We start from the raw sequence: 20,972 nt of genomic DNA on the forward strand, positions 1-20,972 counted from the left end.
TGCCATGGCATTGAGTTGTTTGACCGTTTGTGTTGACTGTTAAGTTATATATGGACACTTGGTCCACCTGCGACCGCCCGCTCAGGAGCTCGACGGCCACGAAGGAGGAGCTTGCCGCCGGCAGGATCTCTACGGCCTCGCAAGAGGAGCTCGTCGCCGTCGGCAGGAGCTCGACAGCTGCGACCGGGCTGGCCTCCGCGCAGCCGGGCGAGCTGGTTGCTAGCCGTCGCCGCGGGCAGGAGCTCGCCGCCACGCTCCTCAAGGCCATCGTGCACTGCGTGCCTCAGCTCAACTTCGTCGCCACATACGTCCAGGCGCTCTCCTTCCTGGCAAGCCACCTATGGGGCACAGCAGCACCAGCGCACGATTCAACGAGGAGGACATGTATTTGTTGTTGCTGAAGGACGGTAGCAGCACCTGCGACATGCTGGCAGCACGGTGGTCGGACCTGGAGCAGATGGTCGCAGCTGGTTGCCGCCCATGTACAAAGTTAACGGTGAACCAAATGGTGTTGACTTACCAAACGGCGTTGACTTATGATACCAGCACTTACATGCGGGCCAGGCCTCTCATAAGTGCGTTAAAATGGGCGAACATGTTGATTTACAAACATGGTAGTTTTTAGGGAAAAAATAGTTAGAAAGTGATAGTTTGGGGTACAAATTTGTAAAGTGATAGTTTGTGAGCACGGTTTAATGATTTGTGGTAGTTTTTTTTAAATACTCCTTTGTTCCTAAATAAACTACTAAAGCCGTAAAGCGTTGTGGTTGCTTTTCTTGCCCCTCTCGCAAGGCGATTAGAAAAAACCTTGCTCCTTCTCCTACCGCCTACGTAAGGTACAAGACGATGGAAGGAAGGAGGAAAGCTTGAGGAGAAAAAGAAAGAAAGAAACTAATAAAAGCATCTCCAGCCGCGCCCTCAACAGGCCCTCCCCAGACGTTTTTGCCGCGCCGGCGCCGAAAAAACGGCCCAGTCACGCCCCCAGAAGCCCGTTTTTCGCCGGCTCGGGGCGAAACTGATGCCGGCGGACCCAGGCCGAACCCGGCTTCCTGGGGGCGCTTGGGGCGCCGGCACAAGCGAAAAGGACGTGTGGGTCCGCCATGTCGGCGAGGCGAGCGCCTCTTCCCGCAGTTTCTTCCCGTATTTTCCCCACTTCCCTCCTGTACTCTTCCTTCCTCCCGCCAATCTCCCTCCCGCTCGCCTCCCTCCCAGCCGGCTGCCATGCCACCGAAGAAGTACGTCGCCCCCCGCGCGGCGGCAACTGCGACCGCCTCCGTCGCCCAGCCGAAGCAGAGGAAGCCGAGGGCGCCGCCGATCAAGCCACCGGGCATGTCAAACGCCGAGTGGAGGGCGAAAGTTCAGCGGCGGGAGGCTGTCACCGCCGACCGGTGGAACAGGGCCATCACCAAGAAGGCCCGCGACAACGCGGCGTGCGCGGCTGCGGCTGCCTCGGCGGACCAAACCGAGGCCGAGGCGACTCGCGCGGGGATGATGAATCCACCCGGAAGCCACGCCCAGTACGCGCCCTGGGGCCAGCAAGGCGTCGGCTCTCCGCAGCCATGGGGATCGCCCTCGTCGGGCTACGCCGACGAGGACGCGCACGGTGGGTTCAACCCAAATGTCACCTTCCCCCATGGATACCCGGCCCAGCGCACGCCCTCTCCCGCCTTCGTCGGCGTGTAGTACCCTCCATACAACTACTCGCCGCCCGCCTACGCTTCCTCCCCGACGCCCCCGCTATGCCGTGGCCCGCTGCCCTTCTCGCACCTCGGCGACACCGACGAGACCGAGGCCGACATGGACATCATCGCAGCAGGTTCGGCCGCGGCCGCCGCATCTCCCGGGTTCGTCACCCAGGACGAGGTGGTGGATCTCAGCGGCGGCATGGACGGCGAGCTCGGCTACGTCTACGGTGAGGACGAGCAGGAGGAGGAGGACGAGGAGGAGGAGGAGCCGACGCCTGCGACGGCGGGCGGCCAGAACAGGCAAGCCGCGCATCAAGTGGGCGTCCAAGGAGGAGGAATGCCTCGCCGAAGCATGGAAAGTCGTTTGCCTCGACCCGATGACCGGCACGAACCAGAGCATCGACACGTACTGGGACCGCATTAAGGCCTGAAAGTGCGTTATATCGACTAGAGGGGGGGTGAATAGGCGATTTTTATGAAAGTCTTCAAAACGTGAGGGTTATGAAGACAAACAGTGAAGATTATGCCTATTACTATGCAGTGGAAGTTAGATTACACTAGGGCAGCCATGGTCATGTATTCAATAGAGTGAAAGCGCAATGACAAACAGCTTCAGTGTAATAAGGATCAGGTAGGAAGAAGTTATGAAGCCGAACAGATCATGCATTCATGTTGTGAAGACAAATGATAAAGCAAGCATGCAATGGCTTCACAATGAATAACTATAAATGAAGGGAAGTGAAGATGAAACCAGTGACACGTTGAAGACAATGATTTGTTGGACCAGTTCCAGTTGCTGTGACAACTGTACGTCTGGTTGGAGCGGCTAGGTATTTAAACCGAAGGACACACAGTCCCGGACACCCAGTCAAGGACACTTAGTCCAAGACACCCAGTCCTCACCGTTTTCTCCTTGAGCTAAGGTCACACAGACCTCGCCCAATCACTCTGGTAAGTCTTCAAGGTAGACTCCCAAACCTTCACAGACTTCGTTCACTGGCAATCCACAATTTCTCTTGGATGCTCAGAACGCGACGCCTAACCGTCTGGAGGATGCACAGTCCTCAAGTGTAATAAGTCTTCAAATCACACAGACACGAAGACTTAAGTGATGCCCAATTTACTCTGGCTCTGGGTGGTTAGGGCTTTTCTCCTCACTGGGAATTTTTCTTTCAAAGGCTTCGAGGTGGGTTGCTCTCAAACGACAAAAGCCGTGCGCTGAAATCTGAGCAGCCAACCATTTAAGGTTGTGGGGGTGGACTATTTATAGCCACTTGGCAACCCGACCTGATCTGTCCGAAATGACCCTGGGTCACTAAGGAACTGACACGTGTACCAACGGTCGGATTTCGAACTCACACGGCAACTTTTACTTGGGCTACAAGTAAAGCTGACTTGTCTGACTCTGGACAAGATTTTCTCTCAAAGTCTTCGCTCGAAGACATAGGATTTGAATTTGGCATCACTTCAGTCATTCTGACTGGTTCTCTTCGACCCCACTTAACAGTACGGTGGTTCTTATGACACAACATGAATGAAATAAAACTACGAAGGATCTAGGTCTTCGAGTTCCAAAAGCTTCATAGGGAGTCTTCTCATGTCATTGTCTTCAATATGAATATCTTCATAAACCACCATTGTCTTCAATGTCTTCGTACATTTTTAGGGGTCATCTCTGGTAGTGAAACCGAATCAATGAGGGACTTCTACCTGTGTTTTCCTGCAATTCTCACAAACACATTAGTCCCTCAACTAGGTTTGTCGTCAATACTCCAAAACCAATTAGGGGTGGCACTAGATGCACTTACAAGGCCGAGTTCGACGAGCGCAAGCTCGTCGACCCCTACTTCAAAGGCGTCTACATGCAGCACGGCTCCAAGGCGATGGCGAACCATTGGGGGCGTATCCAGGGGGCGTGCAACAAATGGCATGGGGTCGTCGAGAAGGTCGCGGCTCGCCCGGAGAGCAGCGCCAGCGTCGAGGATCAGGTATGCCACGCCGGCCTCCCGCCTCTCTTCGCCGTGTACGCGCGCCAACTATTTGTTCCTCCGCGCAGTTGCTGCACATGTTCGCCCTGTACCGGCAGAGCAACATCGACGCCGAATTCAAGTACCTCCACGTCTACAAGCGCATTGACAAGTGCGAGAAGTGGGTGGAAGTCCGGCGCACCCTCGACAAGGCCAAGTAGACCTACAAGCCGGACGCGCCGACTCCTGGCGCATCGGAAGGGCGGCCGGACGGCAACAAAGTTGCCAAGAAGGGGAAATACGCCGATGCGGCCACCGCTCGAGTGCAGGAGTCCATCGAGCACTGCCTCGTTGACGCGCAGGCCCGGGCCGTCCTTCGTGAAGAGAAGACCGAGGCGCGGTGATCGGCGTTGATGTCGAGCAGTGTCGTCAAGCTCGACCTGCTCCGGACGAACGTCGCCGCGAAAGAGAAACACCGACTTGGCTTTTCTGCTGGACGGGGCGGACATGCTCCAAAGCACCGACGAGGCGGTCAAGGCGTGGTACTTGGTGGAGCGCAGCCTCATCCTGAACCAGCTTCCCTCGACAAGGCCGCCGACGCCGACGCATATGCCGACGCCGACGCATACGCCGACGCCGCCGCCAAGCCCGCGTGACAACACCTCCACGATGCCCTGCACCACCGAAGCTGCGCCGACACCGCCCAGCGCAGAGGCTGCTCCGACACCGCCAAGCCCGCGCACGCCAACTCCGCCGACGCCTGCGGCAGAGCCCGCCGAGTGATGCGCACGCGAACTTCTGCCGCTCTATTTTTTTGTATGCTGAACTGTGGCTTGCGATCGCCCGACTTGTGGCGTCTTTTATGAGCGGGAATGACCAAGTTTGAATTTTTCGCGTCCTGAGGGCGTGACTGGGAGCTAGGTCGCCCCCAGAGGCCGAACTAGCGCCGGTTCATCCCCAGACCGGCCTATTTTAGCACTCTGGGGGCCGAACGGCTGGAGATGCTCTAAGTGCTCTGCCTCTGCTCGTGCTCGGTGGGAGTAGTAGCGGTGGTGTTTGCATGCATGCCTGGCTGATGCCACGCGCACCTGCAAACACAAACACTGCCTGGCATATGCCATGTGGGCGTCCCACCAGCGGCCCAACCAACGGCCCGATGACGCACACTTCACTTTTATCCTCCTGTATGCCTGCATGTATCCGCCTTCCTTGGATGCATCCACGCGTACGTACTGTACGTGATCGATACAAGTGAGGAACAAATGTTCCATTTACTAGCTAGGTTCGTGTACTTTTTTGCTTTACAAAACCGTGGTGGTTTAGTTTAGTTAGTTTTTGTACCTGTTTGTTTAGGTGCATAACTGTCTTTTTAAAAGACCAAATTTTAAAGACCTCAAAGAAAAAATTATCCTCCTCCACCACAGGCATGACGCGAGCTCCTCGGGCACACATGACCAGATTCGACGCATGCGCCATCTCCTCTCCGGCCTCGAGCAACGTACAGGGTGTCGAGGCTCTTACCTCCGAACATTTAAAAAGAAAAGATTTGGAAGGGTCCGGCTGTAGATGTTTTTAAATGTTGGGATTGGACGGTTTGGACACATTTAAGCCATCCAAGAGCAATCAAAATTGTTTCAAAATCCCGCAAACCAACCAACATCAAGCTAGTTGAGTTTGTAAGATGTGTAAGTAGCTGAGTGGAGATAAAAAGAAAGTGAAATACACATACTACATAAAGAGAAGCGTAGGATTTGGTGATTAATCTCCTGCCGGTCCTTTTGAATTCCTAAATAAAATAGATCTTAGCCGTTGATCTCATCAATGAATGGCTTGATTGACTCTTACCTTCTTACCTCACATGTAAAAAAAGGAGGTAAGAGGGACCATGTTAAAATTTGCCAAATAAAAATGTAAGTCGTCCATAAAATTCTTTGAAGCACACTCACACACATAGGATAATAGGATAGGGAGGATGGGATACGAGTGTGGAGCACGAGGAGGGAGGTGTGCCTGTCCTGGTCCTTAGAGACACTGCTGCATGGATATTGCACTTTTGACTGGACCGGACCGAAACGGGCAACTGGCGTGTGGGGCATCCGGCCAGCAGTGACTATTTTGACTATTTTGACCTGTGGACGAAATCAATTCACAAAATGAACTGCCCGTGAAACTATTTCACAGCACTGACCCTTTTGTGTGGCGCCCGCCACGCAGGCGCCACACCCTACGGTGCAGCGCCTAGCTCGGGGGCGTTGCACACCAGTCCACCGTGGCAGCCCTTGGGCCCGCACCCAGCAGTGCAGCGCCTCAGAGCTAGGCGCTGCACCGTGATGTGCAGCGTCCGGCCCGCAGGCGCTGCACTATGACTTAGATGCCAGCCGCCCGCTGCCCCCCCCACCCCACCCATTCGTTCCAGAGGAGTTACAGAACAGGCGGCCGGCGGCTTCCTCCTCTCCTCCTCTCCCCCTCTCAATCCCCTCTTAAAAAATCATCAAATCTGACGATTTGGCCCGTGGATTCCTTCACCAATCCATCCTAGAAGGTACTTTTCTCCGATCCCCTTCTTTCTATCCATAGAATGTATGCTATTTCGGAGATTTGAGGAACCCTTGTTTGAATCTTGTGTGTATTAGATTTAGGGAATTTTTGTTTGAATCTTGCATGTATTCGATTTGGGGAACCCTTGTTAGACTAGAATGTGGTTTGGATACATAGGTTGACATGTTATTTATATAGTTTGGATACATAGGTTGACATTTTATTTATATGGAAAAGATATTTGTATTGAATCTTGCATGAGGTAGGCTTAGTTTAGTTTATTGAAATTACATTTGTATTGGCAAGAATGGTTTGGATACATATGCTTTGTATTTTGCATCTAGTAGGCGTACTTCAGTTTATTTGTATTGAAAAGATAATCGTGTTGACAAGAAAGCTTTCTTTTAAAATTGTTAGGATGGTTTGGCTTCTCGATGATCACTGGGACAAACAACACCGGTCATACGCTATGGCGGTGGAGCAGCGGGTAATAATGAAAGTGGCCTGTTTTATGAATTTCGTATTTATTTCAAACACAAATGCCCCATATGTAATGTTATGAATTGTTTGTTTGTAGGCGCTTGCACCTTTGAAGCTTCGTTCTCACGGGGTCACCCTTGGGTGGATGCGCTATGATGAGCGATACACATCGTATGTAAGGGAGACAGGACTTCTCCCTTTCATTCATATGGTCAGGCGGTCGACGCCACCCAACAATGCTCCAGCACTCACCGCGCTTATTGATCATTGGCGGCCGGAGACACATAGTTTCCATCTACGAACCGGGGAGATGACAGTGACGCTCCAGGATATTGCTATGATCACCGGTCTTCCTATCGATGGGAATCCTCTATGTATGAGCACCGACTCCGATGGGTGGCGCGCGCAGATGCATGCCCTTATCTGTATGGTTCCTCTGGAGCCTCCGGAACCAGCAGCAGAAAACAAGAAGAAGGAAAGAGTCGCAGCCGGTGCTACTTTCACGTGGATTACTGAGCACTTTGGTACTTGCCCACCGGAAGCTGATGAGGACACGGTCAAGATATATGCTCGTGTCTACATGTGGTATGTGATATCCAGGACTATGTTTGCTGATGGCACAGGCAAGAATGCTCCATGGATGTGGCTGAAGGCGTTGACCGTCTTCGATAGCAAATGGAGTTGGGGTTCGGCGACACTGGCTTACTTGTATAGACAGGTATGAAGTTGTTTCTTTTTCACTTCATTGCTACATTATGAATGCGATCTTGCTCTTAATTGAACCATGTTCTCTTTTATGTGCAGTTGGACGAAGCCTGTTGTAGGTCATCTGGAGGTATTGGTGGTTGTTTACTCGCACTTTCCATATGGAGCTGGGAGCGTTTGCCGGTTGGACGTCCGAAGAAGGTAAAGTACGATGATTGGGACGACAAAGGCGACCTACTACGGCTACCCACTTGGGCTTACAAGTGGGATGTGATAAATGAGACGACAGATGATCCCTCGGTCATGTACAAGTTGTACCAGAGTGAGCTTGACGCGATCACGCCTGAGCAGGTGAATTGACATGGCATAAGTGATTATGATGCTTCTATTGCAACTCGATATCAATTTTGCATTCTATCCCATTTTGCAGGTGATATGGGAGCCGTATGGAACAGGAGATAGTTTTGGTGACCCTTTAGAGTTCAGGCTGAATCCGATGTGCACTAGGGATAGGGATCTCTAGCGTATGCGGTGCCCACTCATATGCAACTGGGCGGTTGAGCTTCACCTCCCACATCGAGTGCGCCGTCAGTTTGGTTTGTTCCAGGCACATCCGCCGGAGTGGGAGGACACGGACAAGTTGCTACACGCGTAAGATATAATTAACCTTGAGTACTTAGCAGCTTCTCGGCGGTTTCGATGCTACTAATATTATGTTTCTAACTTGCAGGTTGGATAGGAAAAGGCAGCGGAAGATTAAGGATTGGGCCAAGCATCACAGAAAGTATGTCGTACAGTTTGCGCTTAGTGTGGAGCAAGCTAGGGCTGGAAAAGGAGTCCAGCTTCGTGAGCACTGCCCTGTAGCGTTCAACAACTATCTCACATGGTTTCTTGCAAGTACCCGTGTGGAGGTATGCAAGCCGGCATATGCTGAGGAGATTTTGGAAGAACCCACTGTTTTTGATGAGGTAGCCCAACACCAGTACAACGCATTAGTCAGGAAAGGAAACTCAGTGATCCCTTCAGCTCCAATGATGAACTTTGTGGTATTTGCCCTCTTTGCTTTTCATTCACACTATTCACATCTTCGCTTGCCTAACACGTTAATACCATTTCTGTTCATAGTGTGCCCAGATCAAGAAAGCAGCTGATGAGACCGAGACTATTCTTGAAACAACCCCGGCTGGCAAAAGCGATGGAGAAGGTGCACTTCGAGCATTCATAAAGGTTCACATCTCCTTCAAACTAGCACTTAACATGTGTTGCTACGTTCGATGTCTCATTCACTTGTACATGTTGCAGCGCCAGGGCCAAAAGTTAAGGCGGCTATCAAACCTTTTTGGTTGTCGTGACCCCGAGTATGTATCACCAGAACGGTCTAGGTCGGCGACACCATCAGATCCCGCTTCGGTCCAGAGCCATGGTGATCATTTGGAGGATGAGGATGTGGGTGTGGTCACTCAAGAGGTATGGCATGAGCATATATATCCAATTGTTGATGCATTGCTAACTATATCCTCACACACGGTCTTTCCATATCTTTTGTTGATGCATAGGTTGCTGATGATGATATGACCTTGGGGGCGTACCAGGTTAGGTCTGCATACATACTAAAGCCTAGAAAGGGAATCAACAAGTACACACCTGAAGACTTCACCGAAAGAGGCAAAAGGACGGTCGGCACCTCGCGGATGGCGGCTTTGGATGACTATTTGGATGACGATGTCGATGACGTGGAGGAACCGGAGCCGGAGCGGGAGCGTGTTCCTCTTCCTAGGAAGGTCAAGAAGTTAGCCAGCAAGAGGGGGGGAGCAGCCAAAAAGCGCTCAAGGAACTAGCTCTTCTTAGGAACCAGCCATAGTCCTTTATTTGTATGTCTTAGGAACTAGCTTTATGTTGAACTTGGAGTTGATGTCTTAGCAATGTTGAACTTGGTCCTCTATGTTGCACTTGTTGTCTTCATAATGTTGAACTTGATCTTCATTAGCTTCACCATTAAAGCCCTCATCTTGATCATTCACATTGGCAGTCTCGACATGTTTGAACTGGTCTGGATCCTCGAGGGTGACCTCAACTCCCTGCTCAACCACATTGAACTCTGAACCATGACAATCACCCTCTGGGTGCACCAAGTCCCCCTCTCCCTTCCTCATCTCTACCTGATAATGATTCTGTTTGCAAGCTACAGCAACTGCAGCGCCTAGCACCGAGGCGCCACACTCTACAGTGCAACGCCTAGCTGCTGGGCGCTGCACTATACAGTGTGACGCCTAGAGCCGAGGCGTTGCACACATGGACTGAGCTAACCAGAGAGCAAACACTCTGGTTGCAAGCTACAGCCAGTGCAGCACCTAGCACCGAGGCGCCACACTGTATAGTGCAACGCCCAGCAGCTAGGCGTTGCACTGTAGAGTGTGGCGCCTCCATGCTAGGCGTTGCACTGGCTGTAGCTTGCAAACAGAAAGTTTGCTCTCTGGTTAGCTCAGTCCATGTGTGCAACGCCTCAGCTCTAGGCGTTGCACTATACAGTGTGACGCCTAGAGCCGAGGCGTTGCACACATGGACTGAGCTAACCAGAGAGCAAACACTCTGGTTGCAAGCTACAGCCAGTGCAGCGCCTAGCACCGAGGCGCCACACTCTACAGTGCAACGCCTAGCTGCTGGGCGTTGCACTGTATAGTGTGGCGCCTCCGTGCTAGGCGCTGCAGTGGCTGTAGCTTCCAAACAGAAAGTTTGCTCTCTGTTTAGCTCAGTCCATGTGTGCAACGCCTCAGCTCTAGGCGCTGCACTATACAGTGTGACGCCTAGAGCTTAGGCGCCACACTGTGCAGTGCAACGCCCAGCAGCTAGGCGTTGCACCTGTACTTAGCAAATTTTTGGCACACGCACACATATTCCGATGAGGAGAGATAGTAGCTCACGACACATAGCAAGCAAAGAACTTCACGACACATAGTACTTCACGACACATACTAATTCATAATACATAGTACTTCATGACACATAGTAGATCACAACCAAATCGAAGAGGAGAGATAGTAGTTCATGAAACATAGTAGTTCACAACCAAATCGAAGAGGAGAGATAGTAGTTCATGACATAGCTCTATTGCGTAGAGCAAGGCCCCTTTCCCTTCTTCTTCTTCTTCTCTTCTTCCTCTTCCTCCTCCCTTTTCCTTATGAGGTGGGCCTCCTTAACCACCCTCTCCATGAATATCTTTTCCTCCCTCTCTTTTTTTTCAGCTGCAATTGCCCAAAGCTTTATGGTTCCTTCTTCAAAATCCTTTAGACGCTTCTTCTGTGCCTCCTCACATTTCCTCACCAATGCTTGCTCCCTAGCGCGCATCGCATTTGACGCTCTCTCTTCTTCCTTCCTCTTCTCCTCAAGCTCCTCTTCCTTTCTCTTCTTTAGCTTGGCTGCATCCTCCTCTCTAAGCTTCTTCGCAGCCTTCTCCCACCATCCCGCCATCTCATCTTCGCCATCCTCCTTCATTGTTGGTTTGTTGGGTTGGGAAGCCGCCATACCTACAATGAGTGAAACATAATGGTTAGTAAAGACAATACAAACAAATGGAACATATGAAAAAAAATAACATATGGAAAACAAGAACATTTGAAACATTATAGTTAGTGAGCAACATACGGAAATGGTCCATCGAGGTATCCAAACATTCCTCTATAACGACCTTGCCCTTGTCCATCACCACGGCCAAGTCCATCACCAAGGACAAGACCATCACCACGGCCAAGACCACCACCATGGCCTAGACTACCACCACCACGGCCTCTTGTAAGTCCTAGTTGCCGACCTCTTTGTTGCCTAGATCCTCTTTGACTAACACTTGGTTGGCTTGGCACTTGTTGGCTACCACTTGGTTGGCTAGGCACTTGTTGGCTACAACTAGGTTGGCTCCCACTTGGTTGCCTTGGCACTTGGTGGCTACCACTAGGTTGGCTCCCACTTGGTTGCCTTGGCACTTGGTGGCTACCACTAGGTTGGCTCCCACTTGGTTGCCTTGGCACTTGTTGGCTACCACTAGGTTGGCTCCCACTTGGTTGCCTTGGCACTTGTTGGCTACCACTAGGTTGGCTCCCACTTGGTTGCCTCGGCACTTGTTGGCTACCACGTTGTTGCCTTCGCACTTGTTGGCTACCTCTTGGTTGGCTTGGCACTTGTTGGCTACCACTTGGTTGGCTCCCTTGTGTAGCTCCTTGTTGGCTAGTGCTTGCATCATTTTTCTTGGACATTTTCCTTGGTTTCGTACATTTTCTTTTGTTGTGGCCATGACCTTTGCATTCCCCACAACGGGAGCTCTCACGAGGCTCTTGGAATTGATCGTTTCCCGCTTCGCGGCGGCCACCATGGCCCCATCCATCCATGTCGCCTCTAAAATGCTTTGTTTTACATCTACCACGTTTAACAACCTTCAACTCCGGATCCGGCCATAGTTGAACTCCATGGTACTCCGGCCATTGTGATTGGTCAAAGTATGGATGAAAGCGGGGAGCCCATGTTTTCTTGACCGTCATGATTGAGAACTCCAACTCCCTCACGGTGCGTGGGTGATTGATGTCCACATTTCTAACGCGACCGGCGGTATACAAATGTGAGCATGGGAGATGAAGCAACAATGGCCTCCCGCAAGAGCAATCACATTGTGTTAACGACACCTTGAAAGCCCGACCTCCATGTTGCCGGCCATCGTTTGTGGTTCCTCCTGGCTCTTTCACTTCATACTTCCACTCTTCGTTGTCATATAATATAGCTTCTTCTGAGTCCGCCTTTCGTGATTGAAATTCTAACCATTCATCAACCTTGGGTGGGAACTTGTACTTGTACTTGCGCGGGTTCTCACCCGCTATCTGTGCATCAGTTTCCATTGAGTACTTTAGAAAGTACGCATTCATCTTGTCAAATGTGTATTGAACTATTGCCGTCACAGGTAATCCACGTGCACCTTTGAGCACCCTATTGAAGCATTCGGCCATATTGCTTGTCATTTGACCGTATCTTCGGCCATCTTCATCAAAAGCACGTGCCCACTTGTTCCGGTGGGGAATGTGCCTATTCATAAAGTCTTGACCCCCGTGATCAAGTTTTTTGTGTGCGAGCAATTTGTTCAACAAAGTGGCGAACCGCTTCTCGGAGAAAGCAAGACAACAATCTTGAAGATCATCGGCCAACTCCTTAAGGCCACATGCCCTATAGAAGTTCGAACAAAAGTGCCTCATGCACCATCGATGGTGCAATGGAGCATGCCCGGGAATGTCAATCTCCACTGCGTTAAGAATTCCTGCATGCCGATCCGATATGACACAAATTTTCCTTTGAGCGGGTAACACCTTCGTCCTCAAAAGACGCATAAACCACTCCCAGTTGTCATTGTTCTCCACCTCAACCAAAGAAAATGCCAATGGCAACACCCGGTTATTGGCATCACTTGCTATCGCAACCAACAAGGTGCCCTTGTATTGTCCGGTCAAGAACGTGCCATCAATGGAGATGACCGGCCTACAGTGTTCGAAAGCCCTCACGCATTGCTCGAACGCCCAAAATGCACGGACAAATACTCGGACTTTCTTTCCTTCATAAACCGTTGTTTGGTGCCCATGAGGCTCGACAACATGAACCATGCCCGGGTTTGTGGCGGCCATGGCTAACAACAACCTAGGGATTCGGTTGTATGCTTCCTCCCAAGTACCATACAACATCTTAAATGCGGCTTGCTTCGCCTTCCATGCCTTGTCGTACTTCACCTTGTAATGAAATATGGCTTTCACAAGGTCAATGACATGTTGGACGCTCATTGTTGGAAGTGTGGATATTGAGTTGGAGAGCCTGTAAGCGATGAACTCAGACGTGAGTTGTCTGTGGTCTTGGGACACAATCTTGCCATCCACCCTTTTGCCTCGGCACATGTGAGTTGGTACACAACTCACTACGTGCCAAGCGGGACCTCCTTTCCATGGTCTTGCACGCACAATCCACGGACATATTTCATCTTCACATGCACATGCAACCGTGTAGCCCACATTGACGTCCGAATGCACCACCTTGTGTGGACGATAATGCGTAACCGAGTAGTTGTCGAGCCACATCTTCAATTCCAAGAAGGTTTCGAACTTACTCCCTTTACCAATCCGATTCTTGTCGTCTCCCAAATCACGGTGAGAGCTTGGCCTAACCCCAAGAGATATAGATTTGCCACCATCCACAACGGCTTAATCCGCGAGACTAACATCCTTGAACAATGGTGTCTTGTGATCCCGACCGAATACCTTCTCGAAAGCTTCGGCCTCCTTCACCGTGAACCCCTCCTCATCAACTTGTTCATCGGGACCTTCGTCATCCGAATCCGATGCATATGCACGGGAAAAAGGGATGGAATGGTCCATTGTCTCTTGCAAATGATATTTGTCAAGATCACCCACATTGTTGTCATGGATATCAACTTCATTGTCATCGTCTGCATACTCATCATTGTCCTCTTACAAAGCTTCATCTTGGTTGTTTGTAAACGGGCTCAATGTTGGCCTCACTTCTTGGGTCAAAAGAGGTTCAACAATTTCATCTCGCTTCAAGGGTGGGGGGCTACTAGCAACCAAAGGGGAGGGTTTCCGGTTCAAGTCCAAATGCAAATTTGAATCAACCTTCTTCGTTGCAAATAACTCAAGAGCCTTGTCAAGTGAATCGGCCACCGTTTCCTTGTATGCAACCCAACGTTGCTCCGAGTTGATACGCATTGTCTTCCAACGGATGTGCATTCCAAAACCTACATTATGCCTTCCCTCCAACTCAACGATATCACTAGGGTCCATCCAATTCAAATCTTTCCTCACTTGTTGCAACAGCTCCGCATAGCTAGGACTACTATCAAACAACATATCTACCTCATCCGGATCCGGTTCAATATTGCCTTTCAAGAAGGCGTCTTTGTCCCCATGATGAACAAACACACATGTTCTTCCCATCCCTATAAGCATTCAAACAACACATCGTAACATTGCTTCCACGAGTACTAATTTAAGGATTAACACGGAATACAAACCCTAATACATATATATCAAACAACAACCCTAACCCTAACCCTAACCCTAACCATAACCCTAACCCTAACCATAACCCTAACAATAACCCTAACCATAACCCTAGCACCAACATAAGAACACCCATAAGAATAACCCTAACATACTAACAAAGCCTAATCATAGGAAATTGGCAAACAAAGATCTCACATCTCCATGCAAATCTCTAGATCCAAACAAAACTAGGGTTTCCCAAACTAGCATTACTTGGATCAAAACAAGGGATCGGAGAAGATTACCTTGAGGGAGGGTATGACTTCGAAATCCACGGACAAATTCTTCAAATTTGCAAGTTTTGGGAGAGGATTTGAGAGGGGGAGAGAGTGGGAGAGGGGGCAAAGCTCGGGTTGGGGTGTGTGGGGTGGGGGGAGTGGGGGAGGGGGGCCCAGCCGCTGGATAACTCACAGTGCAGCGCCCAAACGCTAGGCGCTGCACATTACATGTGTGGCGCCTAGCTAGGAGGCGCTGCACTGCTGGGTGCGGGCCCAAGGACCGCCACGGTGGACTGGAGTGCAACGCCCGCGAGCTAGGCGCTGCACCGTAGGGTGTGGCGCCTGCGTGGCGGGCGCTACACAAAAGGGTCAGTGCTGTGAAATAGTTTCACGGGCAGTTCATTTTGTGAATTGATTTCGTCCACAGGTCAAAATAGTCAAAATTGCCGCCAGCAGTCGCGGTAGAGCACGCGCTACGCCTACGCTAGGTACCCTACCCACCCTCCCACACGTAGCCTAGGTCACCCAAAACGGCCCCTCACCTGGCGTGTGGGGCATCTTTTCGATTTTTACTGATGCTCTGTGGTCAAATAACACTCTCGGAAGCAAGGTAGATTACAAAAAATAGCATCAGTTCTATTTTTCTACCTCTCCTATATGTGGTGTACCTTTGATTCAAAGGATTTTCATATAAATTTTTAAGAATTAAAATTCTTAGAATTTTTTTGTTATATTGGTTATTTGATTCATGGCATTGAATGCTACATAAAAAAAATCTAAGAATTTCTTTGTGCTACTTTACATAAGATTCTAGCATCCACACAAACAAACTTGGTTGTCCTTTGCTTTTCCTATGATGCAATCAAGCAACACAAAAGTCTTGTAAGAGTAAGATTAGCATGGCATTTTGATCCTATGGTTATCATATTCTAGTGTTTTTAGAATCTTGTGAATCAAAGAGGCCCTTAGGGCATTTCCAACGCTGGTCCTCAAATCAAACAGGGTACCCGTCCCAGCGAACATGGATGCGGGAGCCGACCGTCCAACCACATCCCTAAACGTCCATCCAGGCCCGGCCAATTTGAAATTCAAATGCATAGCGCTTGATCACATAACACCCGATCACAACCAAAAAGAGGCTGATGTTCGTAGTTTTATATGCCTGGTCACAAAAGTATCTCAGTTCGACTCGGTGCAAAAATGGCTATTTTGCCCTGCCGAACCAGCTATCCGAGCCTATACACTAACTCTGCCGCCGATTCCTCCTCCCCATAAGCTTCCTTCTCGGCCACCTCCTTCTCCGCCATCTCCAGCTACTCTTTTAAGCACTTCAACATCCTAAGACGGACGGCTTGCACGACCATCCTTGCATAATCATTCAACTATGCCATCTTCAAGGTCAACATCTTCGAATCCTCTGAAGTGTCTGCGATCTCAAACTTCTTCGCTTCGAGCATGATCTTTTTCTCTTTGAGTTTCAACTTCTTCTCGATCGATGCCATCAACATGTTAAACCTCTCGGTCTTTTTTCATCCTTGACGTCTGAGCACTTGATGCATCCTCCTCCTCATTTGCAAAATGACCTCGAACCTCTCTGTCATCTTGACCATGGGCTATATTGTGGATGTGCATGCTCTATGGTGTACACTTGGTAGAGTGCACGCTTCTACTGGTTCTTTGAGGTGTATGTCTCGTAGATCATGCACGCATCTTTCACGTTGGACGGGTACTGCTTCTGAATGTAGTGTCAACTCCCACTGGGACATTGCATGTCCCCGTCATTGTCATGACGTGGGGTAGGCTTCCCTGAGTGGACGCTTCCGGCTTCAGCGACTTGCTTGAAGACCCAACAACTCCGGTTTGTATAAGTGGTGGGTGCGTGGCCTGTTCTTCTGTGTTCTTAGGCTTGTTGGCGTCCCCATCGTTGGTTTGGTCTTCGATGTTAGCAAAGAGAGAGGTGGTGGGTGCGTGGCCTGTTCTTCTGTGTTCTTAGGCTTGTTGGCGTCCCCATCGTTGGTTTGGTCTTCGATGTTAGCAAAGAGAGAGGTGGTGGGTGCGTGGCCTGTTCTTCTGTGTTCTTAGGCTTGTTGGCGTCCCCATCGTTGGTTTGGTCTTCGATGTTAGCAAAGAGAGAGGTGGTGGGTGCGTGGCCTGTTCTTCTGTGTTCTTAGGCTTGTTGGCGTCCCCATCGTTGGTTTGGTCTTCGATGTTAGCAAAGAGAGAGGTGGTGGGTGCGTGGCCTGTTCTTCTGTGTTCTTAGGCTTGTTGGCGTCCCCATCGTTGGTTTGGTCTTCGATGTTAGCAAAGAGAGAGGTGGTGGGTGCGTGGCCTGTTCTTCTGTGTTCTTAGGCTTGTTGGCGTCCCCATCGTTGGTTTGGTCTTCGATGTTAGCAAAGAGAGAGGTGGTGGGTGCGTGGCCTGTTCTTCTGTGTTCTTAGGCTTGTTGGCGTCCCCATCGTTGGTTTGGTCTTCGATGTTAGCAAAGAGAGAGGTGGTGGGTGCGTGGCCTGTTCTTCTGTGTTCTTAGGCTTGTTGGCGTCCCCATCGTTGGTTTGGTCTTCGATGTTAGCAAAGAGAGAGGTGGTGGGTGCGTGGCCTGTTCTTCTGTGTTCTTAGGCTTGTTGGCGTCCCCATCGTTGGTTTGGTCTTCGATGTTAGCAAAGAGAGAGGTGGTGGGTGCGTGGCCTGTTCTTCTGTGTTCTTAGGCTTGTTGGCGTCCCCATCGTTGGTTTGGTCTTCGATGTTAGCAAAGAGAGAGGTGGTGGGTGCGTGGCCTGTTCTTCTGTGTTCTTAGGCTTGTTGGCGTCCCCATCGTTGGTTTGGTCTTCGATGTTAGCAAAGAGAGAGGTGGTGGGTGGGTGGCCTGTTCTTCTGTGTTCTTAGGCTTGTTGGCGTCCCCATCGTTGGTTTGGTCTTCGATGTTAGCAAAGAGAGAGGTGGTGGGTGGGTGGCCTGTTCTTCTGTGTTCTTAGGCTTGTTGGCGTCCCCATCGTTGGTTTGGTCTTCGATGTTAGCAAAGAGAGAGGTGGTGGGTGGGTGGCCTGTTCTTCTGTGTTCTTAGGCTTGTTGGCGTCCCCATCGTTGGTTTGGTCTTCGATGTTAGCAAAGAGAGAGGTGGTGGGTGGGTGGCCTGTTCTTCTGTGTTCTTAGGCTTGTTGGCGTCCCCATCGTTGGTTTGGTCTTCGATGTTAGCAAAGAGAGAGGTGGTGGGTGGGTGGCCTGTTCTTCTGTGTTCTTAGGCTTGTTGGCGTCCCCATCGTTGGTTTGGTCTTCGATGTTAGCAAAGAGAGAGGTGGTGGGTGCGTGGCCTGTTCTTCTGTGTTCTTAGGCTTGTTGGCGTCCCCATCGTTGGTTTGGTCTTCGATGTTAGCAAAGAGAGAGGTGGTGGGTGCGTGGCCTGTTCTTCTGTGTTCTTAGGCTTGTTGGCGTCCCCATCGTTGGTTTGGTCTTCGATGTTAGCAAAGAGAGAGGTGGTGGGTGGGTGGCCTGTTCTTCTGTGTTCTTAGGCTTGTTGGCGTCCCCATCGTTGGTTTGGTCTTCGATGTTAGCAAAGAGAGAGGTGGTGGGTGGGTGGCCTGTTCTTCTGTGTTCTTAGGCTTGTTGGCGTCCCCATCGTTGGTTTGGTCTTCGATGTTAGCAAAGAGAGAGGTGGTGGGTGGGTGGCCTGTTCTTCTGTGTTCTTAGGCTTGTTGGCGTCCCCATCGTTGGTTTGGTCTTCGATGTTAGCAAAGAGAGAGGTGGTGGGTGGGTGGCCTGTTCTTCTGTGTTCTTAGGCTTGTTGGCGTCCCCATCGTTGGTTTGGTCTTCGATGTTAGCAAAGAGAGAGGTGGTGGGTGGGTGGCCTGTTCTTCTGTGTTCTTAGGCTTGTTGGCGTCCCCATCGTTGGTTTGGTCTTCGATGTTAGCAAAGAGAGAGGTGGTGGGTGGGTGGCCTGTTCTTCTGTGTTCTTAGGCTTGTTGGCGTCCCCATCGTTGGTTTGGTCTTCGATGTTAGCAAAGAGAGAGGTGGTGGGTGGGTGGCCTGTTCTTCTGTGTTCTTAGGCTTGTTGGCGTCCCCATCGTTGGTTTGGTCTTCGATGTTAGCAAAGAGAGAGGTGGTGGGTGGGTGGCCTGTTCTTCTGTGTTCTTAGGCTTGTTGGCGTCCCCATCGTTGGTTTGGTCTTCGATGTTAGCAAAGAGAGAGGTGGTGGGTGGGTGGCCTGTTCTTCTGTGTTCTTAGGCTTGTTGGCGTCCCCATCGTTGGTTTGGTCTTCGATGTTAGCAAAGAGAGAGGTGGTGGGTGGGTGGCCTGTTCTTCTGTGTTCTTAGGCTTGTTGGCGTCCCCATCGTTGGTTTGGTCTTCGATGTTAGCAAAGAGAGAGGTGGTGGGTGGGTGGCCTGTTCTTCTGTGTTCTTAGGCTTGTTGGCGTCCCCATCGTTGGTTTGGTCTTCGATGTTAGCAAAGAGAGAGGTGGTGGGTGGGTGGCCTGTTCTTCTGTGTTCTTAGGCTTGTTGGCGTCCCCATCGTTGGTTTGGTCTTCGATGTTAGCAAAGAGAGAGGTGGTGGGTGGGTGGCCTGTTCTTCTGTGTTCTTAGGCTTGTTGGCGTCCCCATCGTTGGTTTGGTCTTCGATGTTAGCAAAGAGAGAGGTGGTGGGTGGGTGGCCTGTTCTTCTGTGTTCTTAGGCTTGTTGGCGTCCCCATCGTTGGTTTGGTCTTCGATGTTAGCAAAGAGAGAGGTGGTGGGTGGGTGGCCTGTTCTTCTGTGTTCTTAGGCTTGTTGGCGTCCCCATCGTTGGTTTGGTCTTCGATGTTAGCAAAGAGAGAGGTGGTGGGTGGGTGGCCTGTTCTTCTGTGTTCTTAGGCTTGTTGGCGTCCCCATCGTTGGTTTGGTCTTCGATGTTAGCAAAGAGAGAGGTGGTGGGTGGGTGGCCTGTTCTTCTGTGTTCTTAGGCTTGTTGGCGTCCCCATCGTTGGTTTGGTCTTCGATGTTAGCAAAGAGAGAGGTGGTGGGTGGGTGGCCTGTTCTTCTGTGTTCTTAGGCTTGTTGGCGTCCCCATCGTTGGTTTGGTCTTCGATGTTAGCAAAGAGAGAGGTGGTGGGTGGGTGGCCTGTTCTTCTGTGTTCTTAGGCTTGCTGGCGTCCCCATCGTTGGTTTGGTCTTCGATGTTAGCAAAGAGAGAGGTGGTGGGTGGGTGGCCTGTTCTTCTGTGTTCTTAGGCTTGCTGGCGTCCCCATCGTTGGTTTGGTCTTCGATGTTAGCAAAGAGAGAGGTGGTGGGTGGGTGGCCTGTTCTTCTGTGTTCTTAGGCTTGCTGGCGTCCCCATCGTTGGTTTGGTCTTCGATGTTAGCAAAGAGAGAGGTGGTGGGTGGGTGGCCTGTTCTTCTGTGTTCTTAGGCTTGCTGGCGTCCCCATCGTTGGTTTGGTCTTCGATGTTAGCAAAGAGAGAGGTGGTGGGTGGGTGGCCTGTTCTTCTGTGTTCTTAGGCTTGCTGGCGTCCCCATCGTTGGTTTGGTCTTCGATGTTAGCAAAGAGAGAGGTGGTGGGTGGGTGGCCTGTTCTTCTGTGTTCTTAGGCTTGCTGGCGTCCCCATCGTTGGTTTGGTCTTCGATGTTAGCAAAGAGAGAGGTGGTGGGTGGGTGGCCTGTTCTTCTGTGTTCTTAGGCTTGCTGGCGTCCCCATCGTTGGTTTGGTCTTCGATGTTAGCAAAGAGAGAGGTGGTGGGTGGGTGGCCTGTTCTTCTGTGTTCTTAGGCTTGCTGGCGTCCCCATCGTTGGTTTGGTCTTCGATGTTAGCAAAGAGAGAGGTGGTGGGTGGGTGGCCTGTTCTTCTGTGTTCTTAGGCTTGCTGGCGTCCCCATCGTTGGTTTGGTCTTCGATGTTAGCAAAGAGAGAGGTGGTGGGTGGGTGGCCTGTTCTTCTGTGTTCTTAGGCTTGCTGGCGTCCCCATCGTTGGTTTGGTCTTCGATGTTAGCAAAGAGAGAGGTGGTGGGTGGGTGGCCTGTTCTTCTGTGTTCTTAGGCTTGCTGGCGTCCCCATCGTTGGTTTGGTCTTCGATGTTAGCAAAGAGAGAGGTGGTGGGTGGGTGGCCTGTTCTTCTGTGTTCTTAGGCTTGCTGGCGTCCCCATCGTTGGTTTGGTCTTCGATGTTAGCAAAGAGAGAGGTGGTGGGTGGGTGGCCTGTTCTTCTGTGTTCTTAGGCTTGCTGGCGTCCCCATCGTTGGTTTGGTCTTCGATGTTAGCAAAGAGAGAGGTGGTGGGTGGGTGGCCTGTTCTTCTGTGTTCTTAGGCTTGCTGGCGTCCCCATCGTTGGTTTGGTCTTCG

General features: G+C 50.9%; 1 protein-coding gene across 1 annotated transcript; it reads right to left on the reverse strand.

Annotated features, from left to right (window-relative positions):
- Positions 1-10,378: 10,378 nt before the first annotated feature.
- On the reverse strand, positions 10,379-11,090 carry LOC147993268 (uncharacterized). The gene is made up of 2 exons (XM_087542592.1): positions 11,018-11,090; positions 10,379-10,899 (listed from the first exon to the last, which is right to left on the reverse strand). Exons 1-2 carry the CDS (start codon positions 11,073-11,075, stop codon positions 10,481-10,483), a joined length of 477 nt encoding a protein of 158 aa, XP_087398718.1. The 5' UTR covers positions 11,076-11,090; the 3' UTR covers positions 10,379-10,480.
- Between the last annotated feature and the right edge of the window lie 9,882 nt (positions 11,091-20,972).

The sequence above is a fragment of the Triticum urartu genome, chromosome 1A, assembly GCF_056163025.1.
Source record: "Triticum urartu cultivar PI428250 chromosome 1A, HENAU_Tu73, whole genome shotgun sequence".
NCBI classification, from domain to species: Eukaryota; Viridiplantae; Streptophyta; class Magnoliopsida; order Poales; family Poaceae; genus Triticum; species Triticum urartu.